This window comes from Propithecus coquereli, unplaced genomic scaffold (genome assembly GCF_000956105.1).
Source record: "Propithecus coquereli isolate 6110/MARCELLA unplaced genomic scaffold, Pcoq_1.0 Scaffold101, whole genome shotgun sequence".
Taxonomy (NCBI): Eukaryota; Metazoa; Chordata; class Mammalia; order Primates; family Indriidae; genus Propithecus; species Propithecus coquereli.
Window position 1 is genome coordinate 2,717,511 of NW_012133970.1, and position 12,536 is coordinate 2,730,046.

At 40.4% G+C, this 12,536-nt stretch overlaps 1 protein-coding gene across 6 annotated transcripts in view; it reads right to left on the minus strand.

Moving 5' to 3' along the window:
* The window catches only part of EDA (ectodysplasin A), a 333,655-nt gene extending 321,355 nt beyond the window's left edge, over positions 1–12,300 (minus strand). For 3 of the 6 annotated variants that reach the window (XM_012643114.1, XM_012643097.1, XM_012643089.1), the window contains exon 1: positions 11,665–12,300. In XM_012643114.1, coding sequence (XP_012498568.1) covers positions 11,665–12,060 — 396 coding nt within the window. In that variant the 5' untranslated portion in view covers positions 12,061–12,300. Of the gene's footprint in view, positions 1–7,481; positions 7,533–11,664 lie in introns of all 6 variants that reach the window. The other 3 variants (XM_012643105.1, XM_012643131.1, XM_012643122.1) reach the window with 2 other exon arrangements.
* Positions 12,301–12,536: the final 236 nt, after the last annotated feature.

Sequence of the window (12,536 nt, forward strand, 5' to 3'; positions counted from 1 at the left end):
AAAAAAAAAAAAACATTTACTTTGGTATTTAACTTAAAAGAGCACAGATTAGTGTTGTAGGTACAGGAGCTACAAAGAACTGTAAGACTCAATCTCTGCCTTTAAAAACCTTCCCATCTAGTTAAGGAAACAAGATAACCTACAACACAACACAGCACTGAATAAAGAATTTAGAGAAGTGCTGAGATGGACGGATAAGCAAGGAAGAATTCACCCAAGAGGTAAGGTTTAAGTTGAGCTGTGACGGACCTGGAGGGCTCCCAGAGGCAGACTGGAGGTAAGAACATTGTACTTCGGGGAATAGGTGAACAAAGGCCAGAATGCAAGAGGCCTATCAGTGGACCAGTCTGGATGAAATGGGATTCAGACAAAGAATAACAAGAAGAGTGGTAGAGTAGTTCAAGCCTAATTGCAGAGGGGCTTGGAATGCCAGTTTAAGAAGTTTGAACTTTATTCTACAGGCAGTGGGGAGATATCAGAGAATTCTGAGGAGGGGGTGACATGACAAAATGGCACTTGAAGAAAAATAATCTAGCGGAGGTGTACATATGAAATAGAGAACAAAGCAACTCTCAGCTGCATAACCACTGCAGGAATGAGGTAATAAGGAGCTGAGGAAGAATCACAGATTTTCTTGGTTGAGAGGGACCTTGAGAGAGTGATACAAGAGACATCATGAACAGTATAAATCAACATCAAAAAGTATGAATCTATGTTCACGTTTGATTAAAAAATAAACAAAAAAAAAAGAGAAAAAGAAATATGAATCAACTTAGCAACTGATTGCAAAGTATGAGTACAGGGGAAAGGGAAAAGTAAAAAAAATAATGCCTCCCAAGTTTTATGCCTGAGTGATAGAATGAAACTCCGGTTTAATTTTGTAAAATTTGGTGTATATGGTGAGGGAGGGGAAGAATGAAGATAAGTACAGTTTTACTAAATTTGAGATGTCAGCTGGAAATTCAAGCAGAAACAAATTGCACCAAGAGGATTTGCCTAATGTCATTAAGAACAAAGTAGGTTTGTACTCCTTGGTTGACTCTGTCAGCTAAACCAGTCTTGATGAATGGAATCCCCACTATCATTGTCTTATACCTAACAGGGACTCAATGAAGTGGTGGTTGAGTTGAGGGAACTCCTGAAATCTGTCCCTGTCCCATCTTTCCCTTAGTCTGACTAGTTGTGACAGGTGTTAAGGTCCTTCCTTACATAAGAAACCCTCGGAGTTTCCACAACTTAACCATTTAGTCTACATAGCAAAAATGCTTTAAAAGCATGCAATATTTCTAGGCATGGAACCTTGTGGATTGATCCAAAACTCTTACTAATGTTCAAGCTTTCACTGCCCTTGTAGGCCATTGGTGTTGCAGGATGAAATAAGAATAATGATCCACAAACCACAAAATAAAATTCAAAAGTAATCTCTTTTTGAAAATCAATTTCATTGTGGCTGTTTGGTTTCAATCCCTGCTATATGTCATCACTCCAATAAAAATTACTCTTTATCTCTGAAGTGCAGGCCCATTGACAGGTGGATGTACATGGAGAAAATTACTCAGCAGCCTATTATTTTAAAGTGGTTTCGGCAGCTAGCAGCAGGGAAGTCCCCAGGAAGCCACAAGAGACAGGAAACCACTCTCCTCCCTTGGCTATTCCAAGCATACAGCACAGCACTATCATCTGGCACTGAACTGGCAACTGAAATCTAATCCCTCTCTCTCCAAAAGACAAAGGATTTATGAATTGATTTTCCAAATGGTATATACCACATAGATGATCACTAAGCATTCACTACCACCCAAGCTCATTGTCTAGTGGTCTTCAAAGGTAGTCCCAGTAACTCAGGTGATAAAGACCTAATAATCTGTAATGGGGCAGCTGAAGTTAGGTACTGACTGGGGAACTGAATCTTATCTCTTTAATACTTTTATTTCTTTCTTTAGATCAGGAGTTCTCAAATGGAGATGAGCATCAGCATCACCCAAGAAGCCTTTTTTTCCCAAACTATTTATGCCCACAGTCCCACTCTAAAGACTCTGATGGGGCCGGGCGCGGCGGCTCACGCCTGTAATCCTAGCTCTCTGGGAGGCCGAGGCGGGCGGATTGTTTGAGCTCAGGAGTTCGACACCAGCCTGAGCAAGAGCGAGACCCCGTCTCTACTAAAATTAGAAAAAAATTAATTGGACAACTAAAAATATATAGAAAAAATTAGCCGGGCATGGTGGTGCATGCCTGTAGTCCCAGCTACTCGGGAGGCTGAGGCTGGAGGATCGATTGAGCCCAGGAGTTTGAGGTTGCTGTGAGCTAGGCTGACGCCACGGCACTCACTCTAGCCCGGGCAACACAGTGAGACTCTGTCTCAAAAAAAAAAAAAAAAGGAAAGAAAGAAAAGACTCTGACGATATATCTCTGGGTGTGGCCAGGGACCTGTGTGTTTTAAAAAAGTTCTCCAGGCACCACCGGTTAAGAACCACTGCCACAGACGATCTGTATGATATATTTTAACCCTACAATTCTGAAAAAAAAATTCTAAGTAGCATCTGGGAATAGCTATTTCTATCAAAGAGAATAAGAGAAAGAGAGAGAGAGAGAGAGAGAGAGAGGCAGACAGGGAGGGGGAGTTAGGGAGAAGAAGAAAAAGAGAGAAAGAGAGGGAGAGAGATGATTCTGGGCCACGGCTCTTGAATACTGCCCACTCTAGCACAAGTAGCCATTGGGCCTCATGACTGTGGGTTCTAACCATACTAAGCCATGAACAATACCATAAATCATAGATTCTCACTCTGGAGTACACACAAGAATCACCTGTACAGCTTTTTCAAATTATACATGACTAGACCTCCAGCTTGATTGAGCTGTTCTGGGTTGGGGCCCTGAGCACATCTATTAGAAGAAGAAACCTCTGGGTTAATTGGAATGAACAGTCCTGAAGATTCTCTTCCTCTAAAGATAGGTAGCACTCAGAAACAACAAACACCCCTTACATATTTATTCACCATCTTCTATGTGCCAGATACTTTTAAAAAATAACAACTTTATTTAGATATAATTCACATACCATAGAATTCACCCATTTTAGGTGTACAATTCAATGATTTCTAGTGACTACTGAATTATGTAACTTCATGATATCTCTTGCATCATTTCCTCTCTTTCTAGTTCCACTATCATCCTGTCTGTGGTAAATCTGTTTTAAAATATTTTCATCCCCCCAATAAGTGCCCTCATGCCCATATTCAGTTAATTCCCATTCTCACCACCCACCCCAGGCATCCACTAATCTAATTTTCTCTCTAGATATTTGCTTATTCTGGAAATCTCATATAAATGGAATCACAAATATGATGTTTTTTTGTGACTCACTTCTTTCACTTAGCATAATATTTTTGAGATTGAGCCATGTTGTAGCATGGCTAAATTCATACTTTATTCCTTTTTATGGTTGAGAAATATTTCATTGTATAGAATATTATACCACATTTTATCTATTCATCAGACATGTTTGGCTATTATGAATAATTCTGCTATGAACATTCATGTAGAAGTTTTAATGTGACCATATGTTTTTAATTCTTTTGGGTATATGCCTAAGAGTGGAATGGGTCATATGGTAACTCTACGTTAACTTATCGAGGAACTGACAAACTATTTTCCAAAACAGCTGCATCATTTTACATTTCTACCAGCAATGCATGAAGGTTCTCACTTCTCCACATCTCCACTTCTTAATATCTTTTTCATTGTAGCCATTCTAGTGGGTATGAAATGATATCTCATTATGGTTTTAATTTGCATTTCCATGATAGATAATTATGTTGGACATCTTTTCATATATTTATTTAGTGCTTTGTATATCTTCTGTACTGAAATATCCATTCATATCTTTTGCCCATTTTTTTGTTTTGTCTTATTATTGCATTCTAAGAGTCCTTTGTAAATTCTGAATACAAGTTCTTTATCAGATATGTGCTTTCCAAATATTTTCTTCTAGTCTGATGCATTTCTTTTCATTTTTAAAGTTTTCCTTTGAAAAACAAGTTTTTTCCAAAATAGTTTATTTCTTTTTTGGACTATGTGTTTGGTATCATACCTAAGAAATCTTTGCCCAGTCCAAGGTCTTGAAGATTTTCTATGTTTTCTTCTAAAAGTTTTGTTTTGGTGCTTTCATTTAAGCCTATGTTCCATTTTGAGTTAATTTTTTGGGTATGATGTATTATGAGTATATAAGTTCATCTTTTTTGCATGTAGATATCTGATTTTCCCAGCACCATTTGTTGAACAGGGTATCTTTTCCACCAATGAAATGTCTTGGTACTTTTGTCAAAAATTAATTGATTATAAATGCAAGGGTTTATTTCTGAATTTTCAATTTTGTCACTTGACCTGTATGCCTATCCTTATGCCAGTTACCGTCTTGCTACCCTTGAGGATTAAGATAAGTGAGTTATCAAATAAAGATTTTCACATAATTATGGTCAATATGTTTTTTAAAAAAGAAAGAACTTGTTTGTGAATTTTGGCAAAGAACTAAACACTGTTTTTTTTTTAAAAAAAAAAAGAACCAAATGGAAATTCTAGAAATAAAAAATATATGTGATAAGTGACATTAAGAACTCAATGAGTGAATTTAACAGGAGATTAGACAATGCTGAAAAGAGAATTAATGAACTGGAAGATAAATCACAAGAAAATATCCAAAATGAACTACAGAGGAAAAAAAGGATACAATATAGAGAAAAGTATATAACAGACATAATGAGTGCTGAGAAAATGTCTAAAAGAGGTTTACTATGGTCTGAATGTTTGTGTTCCCCCAAAATTCATATGTTGAAATCTAATCAGCAATGTGATGGTATGAAGACGTGAGGACTTTGGAAGGTGATTAAATCATAAGGGCAGAACTCTCATGAATGAGATTAGTGTCCTTATAAAATAGGTCCAAGAAAGCTCATTTGTCCTTTCCACAACATGAGGATTAAGCAAGAGGGTACCATTCTATGAAACAGGAAGTTAGCCCTCACCAGATACTGAATCTGCCAGGCATGTTCATGGAATGGAAGACTGAATATTATAAAGATATGAGTTATCTCTAAATGGATTTTTAGATTTAATGCAATGCCAATAAAAATCTCAAGTGGTTTATTTTTTTCTTTTTTGTGGACCATGACAAGCTGATTCTAAAATATGTATAAAAATGCAAAGGGCCAAGAATAGCTGAGATACTTTTACAAGAAAGAATAAGATGTAAAGACTTGCTTTACCAGATACCAATAAAGTGCAGTGATGAAGACTGTGGTAGTGGTGCAATGACAAATAAACCAATAGAACAAACAGGCCAGGTGCAGTGGCTCATGTCACTAAAAATTTTTTTTAAAAAAAGAACAAACGGTTCAGAAACAATCTTGCACATATACAGACACTTGATTTATGACAAAGGTAACAGTGCAAAGAAGAGGGGAAAGACAGACCTCATAATAAATGGTTCTCGATCAGGTGGATATCTAGATAGAAAAAATGAAGCCTGGCTTCAATATCTCACCATAGACAAAAATCAATTCCAGGTGGACTGTAGATCTAAATGTGAGTGGCAAAAACATAAAGCTTCTGAAAGATGATATGGAAGAATATCTACATGATCCTAAGGTAGGAAAATATTTCTTTATTTTTTTTAAGACAGTGTCTCACTCTGTCACCCCAGGTAGAATGCAGTGGCATCATCATAGCTCTCTGCAACCTCAAACTTCTCAGCTCAAGTGATCCTCTTGCCTCAGCCTCCCAAGTAGCTGGGACTACAGGTGTGTGCCACCACACCTGGCTAATTTTTCTATTTCTTTGTAGAGACAGGGTCTCACTATGTTGCTCCAGCTGACCTTGAACTCCTGGCCTCAAGTGATCCTCCTGCCTTGGCCTCCCAAAGTGCTGAGATTACAGGTAGGAGCCACTGTACCTGGCCATAAAATATTTCTTAAATGGAACACAAAAAACACTAGCCATAAATGAAAATACTGAAAAATTAGACACATTAAAATTTTGAACTTCTGTTCAATAAAAGATAACATAAAGAAAGGTAAGCCACAGATTTGGGAATGGTTTATAACATAAAAGATACAAAAATGCTTCATAGCCAGGGTATATAAAGAATTCCTACAAATCTATAAGGACAAATACATAGAAAAACAGGCAAAAAATCCTGTATAGGCATTTCACAGAAGAAGATATCCAAATGGATAATAAACATATAAAAAGGACCACAACCTCATTAGTCTTTTGAGAAATGCCAATTAAAACCATGAGAGGTATTCCTACAAATCCAACCACCAGAATGACTATTATGAAAAAGACTGACAATACCAAGTGTTAGTAAGGATGTGAAACTGGAATTCTCATGCATTGATTGTGAGAATGTAAACTGGTACAATCACTTAGAAAAACTGTCATTATCAATAAAGTCAAAAATATGCATTCTCCATCACCCAGAAATTCCAATCCTAGGTATAAACCCAACAGAAATTCAAGTACATACAACCGAAAGACATGTACAGTAATATTCAAAGCATAATTATTCATAATAATCCCAAACTGGAAATAATCCACATATTCATTATCAGTAGAATGAATAAACCATGGTATACTCAAACAATGGAATAATATACCATACAAACAACAAACTACAGCTGTATGCAACAGTATGGTTATCATGAATATAGTTTTAAGCAAAAAACACCAGACCCCAAGAACATATACTGTTTGATTCCATTTATACAAAGTTCAAAATGTGCAAAACTAATCAATAATGTTAGAAGTCAGGATAGTCACCAACTCTGGAGATCAAGGACGATAAAGTGACAGGAATGTGGCATAAGTAGTGATTGTGGGTTACTAATAATGTTCTCTTTCTTGAGAGGTGCTGGTATCATGAGTATGTTCACTTTGTAATAATCCATCAAATTGTACAATTATGATTTGTGCACTTTTCTGTATGTGCTTTGTACTTTAGTAGAAAGGTTTTTAAAATAAAGAAAGAAAGAAGAAAGAAAGAAAGAAAGAAAGAAAGAAAGAAAGAAAGAAAGAAAGAAAGAAAGAAAGAAATGAAAAGGTAAGTGCTGAGTATTTACAGGAGTCAGATAAAGATGGTCCTCTATGAGGGCCGCCCTGCAGGCAAGGCAAGTGGTTTTTCTTGGAAATGTTCTTGGGAATTAAGTAGCTTCAGAAGTTCTATAGTATAAAGAGATCTCTATAAGGTAGTCACAGATAAATTACAGATTATTTTTCACAAGATCTGAGACAGAAATAAAGAGATGAGACCTAAAAGCAAATAAAACAAAACATCAAATGATATATTACAGAAAGATTTTTGTACTATCTTAGAGGTAAGATGTGAAACTAGGAGACTGAGACCATATAATTAGAGTTCTTCACCATTTCACTTTCTAATTATTCTACAAACCAGTGAAACATTACCAATGGAGCTATTTACTCACCTAAGCATGGCCGAAAGTTCATAGACTTAGCAAGACCTGAGGAAAACAGGCCTGTTACATAAAGAGAAAATGTCTTTCTTTTACATACACATCTCCAAAGTCCCAAAATAATATTCAACTCAACAAGTATTTGAGTATACTAACTAACTAGCACTGTGTCAGGCACTGTGAAGAAAGACAAAAAAGGTAGATTTCTGAGGAGCTCTAATGTAAAGACACAAAATATATTAAAAACAACAGCAGTAACTAGAGAGTGATTCTAAGACAGGATATGGTGGGTGGGTTGAAGAAGTAGAGTTAGTGACAGAGAAAATGGGGTGGTTATAATGAAGCCAGTTGACCAAAAGTCTTCAATGTCACACTAAAAAGTCTCATTTAAACCCATAGAAAGCTATTTTATCCTGATTATACGTTCCTAAAAAATCCTTAGATTTATTCGTTATGCTCACCTTGAATCACCTTGAGTAATTCTTGATCAATCAGCCTTAACATAAGTAATGTCAAATCTGGATACACTAATGGTCTATCTAGTTATACCAACAAATGTTTTGTAGAACTTTACGGCTGACTTCTATGACATCACCTCAAATAATTAGGAACATACCCCAAATATCCCCCAATAGTCCTGAATAAACCCTTAGTGATCTACCCATAGTTTAGACCATCACTTGGGGCAATGAGTTGAATTACTGTTTCCCTCAAAAAATAATTTTTCAAGCATTAAAAGATACCTAATACTGAACATTGTGTCTGGCACAGTAGGCTATTTATTGAACTGAACTGTTAAATTATACCAACATATTAACCATACTCATCTCTCTCATGGTTTGATAGACTTTGATCATATTCCTCCCTCAACCTCTTTCTCTCCAGACTAAAAAAAAAAAAAAAAAAGAAAAAAAAACCTCTAGAAAATCCCTCCATCCTTTTGATCAATTTAATTGGGTTTCTGGGGACTTTTATCAGCTGTTTGGTTTTTCTTGAGGAGCAGCCACCACCAGAATTTCCTATCTGATTGCAGAGGCAAATACACTTTTGATCTTTTCCATGGAAAACATAAGGGTTTTGTTTTATTGTTTTTTTTGACACCCTTACTGACCATGGTCATCATATTCTTGGCCTTCGAGGACCACAATCATGACTAGAACATCTCTAAAGAGTGATCAACAGTGATTTTTTGTATTTTCACTCTGATATTGTATTGTCAATATATTGTCTAATTCAGACACTAATGAGATATCCCTGGCCCTTGAGATCATCTCCATCAAGTATCCAGATAAGTCTATAGCCACTTGGCTGCTCCCGCTGAAGGATGTAGTTATGATTTCAGAAGGTCTGATATGACCCTCTCACTTTTTTATCATCAGCAACTGTGTCCCCACTGGGGAGACTTTTCTATTATAACATTTCCCTTAAAGGGCTTTGCTGATCTCTCTTCTATGTATCCTGACCACCCTAACTTCCTTCTGTATTCTGTTTAAAAAGTTTTTTAATTGAGATGATATACACACATCTACAGTGATTTCTAGATCCGTTTCTTGAGTCATAACTGAGAGCCCAGAGCCCATCATTTCATAAGCATGGATAGGTTTACTTTGCCTACCTGCATGATCTATCTTCCCACAGTTTATTCTCATCAGCTTGCCTTCACTTCTTGTAGATAAATTGGTGAGAAACCTGAATGTACTGCCCATTGAAGGGTGCATATTTTTATCTTTCTCCCTCTACATCCAAGATTAGCTGTAACAGCAGCTGTTTGTGTTGAAAAACTAAAATATAAAAATATGACCTACGTGGCCAAATCCCACAAGACTGTTTACTTCCTTATTTATGAATCAGAATCTGTCAGCACAAAGTAGAATTTTGACTGTCAGCAGATACTGCAATTAAATGTCCCTGCAAAGCCAGCAGAGGGTGCACCAGGGCACTAGAAATTTTACCCAAGCTGTAGCAGTATTAATTTAACTCTAATAGCCAATCAACTTTTCCTTTTTAAAAATTTTACTGTATACTAAAACTAAGATCATTAAGATAAAGTTAAGTTGAATCTCGGCTAAAATTCCTTCAAAGTGTACTCCAAGTCTTCTGAAAGTGAAGTTCAGGAAGAACAAGGAACACATGTTTAAACCGTCTGGTCAAAATGTAGGTGAAATAGAACAAAATGATGTAGCTCTGCACTCTCTCCTTTGTAAAAATTCTACTATGGAACTTCACCCCACTCCTCTAGAAACCCCCAGGAGATAGTATGCTATGGGGGAATGGACACTGAACTCGGAGTTAAAAGAGTGACTTCCATCTTAGTTTTAACTCTAGTTGTATGATCCTGGGCAAGTCATTTCCCCCTCAGGGCCTATGTGTTTTCCAAGGGAATCAAACAAAATAGACTCATTGGCCCCTCTTAACTCTAATAAACTCTGATTCCAATTGATGTCAACAAATATAAAGAGCCAGTATCCTTGCTTCTACTGCTCAAAAAGACTAAAACAGAAAGAATAAAGGACAGAAGATAGGAAGCTGTGTTTAAACCTAGACAGAACTATTTTAGTGCCACGCAAAGGGCAGGCAACATTACAGAGCTGCAAGAATCCCATGCCATCACAGAAGCCCTAGAGTACAGCTGTCCTGCTAATCCTCAGTCTATAAACATGGCTCTGTCCATCCTGAATGCCAAAAAGTCTTGGCCACCATGTAACTAAGGAAGTCTAATTCCTTCATCTTCTCACAGAATATCAATGTTCAGCTGCCTAATATTTCTACTGGGCATGGGTGGGGGTACAGATAAATAAAAGAACCAGAATCCTAGTTAATTATCGTTTAGCTACAGTGTTTAAAGTTTCAAGTATGAGAAGCATGTCTGCTGATTCTCTTCTTTGATAAGCTGTTATATAAATTGGAGTGTGCTAGCAAGATATTTTAAGATTCAGGGCAACTTCACAATGGACATTGTAAAAAAAAAAAGTGTCAGTCCTAACATTACAATATTATCATGAATGTGATATCTCTATCAAGTGTACAACTTTGGACGGGAGGTCAAAGTAGCAAAACAAGGTTTACAGAGTTGTGACAATGACTCTAGATGTGGTAGTAAATACAGAAGGCCTGGGTCCCTCACCTCAAGGAACTTATTTGCACAATTTGCTCTCTTCCCCCAAAGGTACAAATTCACTATTTTTCTTTAACTACCTCAAAAGGATTCTTAGAGGCTTCTCCTAAGTTTCACATACAAGACAGAAAATGGCAATCAAGGCAATACTTACGTTAAGTGCACTAAATTTACCTGAATAAAGAGCTAGAAAACAAACACCAAAGCTAATGGTTTGCTAATAAGGCACAAACATCATAAAGATTGCAAAAATAACTGCTCTTGGGAGACTACTCCTGATTATTCCATTGGCAGATTCCTGTTCTCAAGCTAGCAGTAGTAAAAACGCTACACACCCATCCTTCCCACTGCACCCCCCCCCAAAAAAAAAAGAGTCAGAACTGGCATGCAAAGGGTGAGTTTTATTTCCATAGATTTTTTTAAATTGCTGTTCAGAAGTTGTCTAGCAAGACGGCATATTTCTACCAGAATTCCTCAGGGGCGCTGATCCTCACTAGAACACCGAGGACAATCAGTCTCAAATTGCAGGTAAGTGTGAACAAGCCCATGTTCTGGTCAGCATACAAGGACCCCGCGCTAAAAATACGGTTTAAAGTTGTTTCAACGGGCGTGGGGCAATTATTACAGCTGTTTACAGCTCCAACTCTAAAGGAGAGCCTGCTAGTGCTGGCATCAGCTCTGGACACGAAAAAACAAGCACCGCGGGCACAGAACCTCACCAGCAGCAGAAGGGCCAAGCAGCTCGCCGTTAGTCGGCCAGGGGGGCAGCGCAGGCACCTCCTCCCCCGCCCCGGGCGGGAGCGTCGCCAACTTTTTCCGAGGCATCCCGCAGCCAGGGGCGGCGGGTGCGGGTAGCGTCTCCAAGTCAAGGGGTCCTGAGAGAGTCTGGGTAAGCTGGGCCAGGGACCTAGGGCAACGTGCCCAGGGCAACCTTCTCCCCTGTTCGCCTGCCCCCTCCCTGGTGCTGCCCTCTAACTTGGCTCGAGGTGGCAGAATGCTTCCAGGCCCCTGTGGTGGAAGGCCCTCGCCCTACCCACAAGGGGAGGGGGCCTCCGCCGCCGCCCCTACTAGCTGACTCACCTGGTGCCCGTCCTGAGAGTCGGGGGGGAGTGTGGCTTCTCCCGGTTCCAACGGCTGCTGCTGAGGTGACGGCTGCCCAAGGTGGCGGATGATGGGACCCTCAGGGTCGAGGCCACCAGGGCTGCTCAGGGTGCCAGAGGTGCCAGGGGTGCCCGGGCCGCCTAGGCGGGACTCGGCTCCCCGTTCCCGCCGCAACTCAGAGCGCAACTCTAGGTAGCAGCACAACGTCAGCAGGTGGAGGGCCAGCGAGAGGCCAAAGAATCCCAGGAAGAGCCGGCAGCTGTTCCCTTCGCCTGCCCGGGCAGGGGCCCCGCGACAGCCGCAGCCCTGGCTCCCCCGCTCCCGCGGCGCTGCCGTGGGCAGGGGTTCCCTGCGTTCCACCTCGGGGTAGCCCATGGCCTCCGGAGACACCTACTCTCTGAGGCCCGGGAGCCGCTGCGTCTGCCTCAGCCGTTCACGACCTCTGACAGGCAGCTACTGTCCTGCCATCGGCTGGGGGCTGCAGGGACCCGTTCCTGAGCGACGGCGGCTGGGCGGGACGGAGCAAGGAGCAGCCGCATGTGCAGCTCCACTCCGAGGGGTGGGAAAGCGAGGAGGAGGGCGGGAGACAGGGGCGGCTCGGCCCGCCGAGGGAATGAGGGAGGAGGTCCTGGCCGACCCCGCCCCATCCCTCAAGCGGCTGCCCGGACGCCCAACCACCCGGCCGTCAAGCCTCGGCGCCCCGCCCCCTGCCGTTCCGCCCGGGCCTCCAGCCGCGGGGCGGGGCCTGGGGGCGTGAGGGTTGGCCTCTGCCTGGCCGCCCCACCCAGCTCTTCCCGCTTGCCCCATTCCAGTTGGTGACTGCCGCTGCCCTTCATCCCTGGACTCCGCCC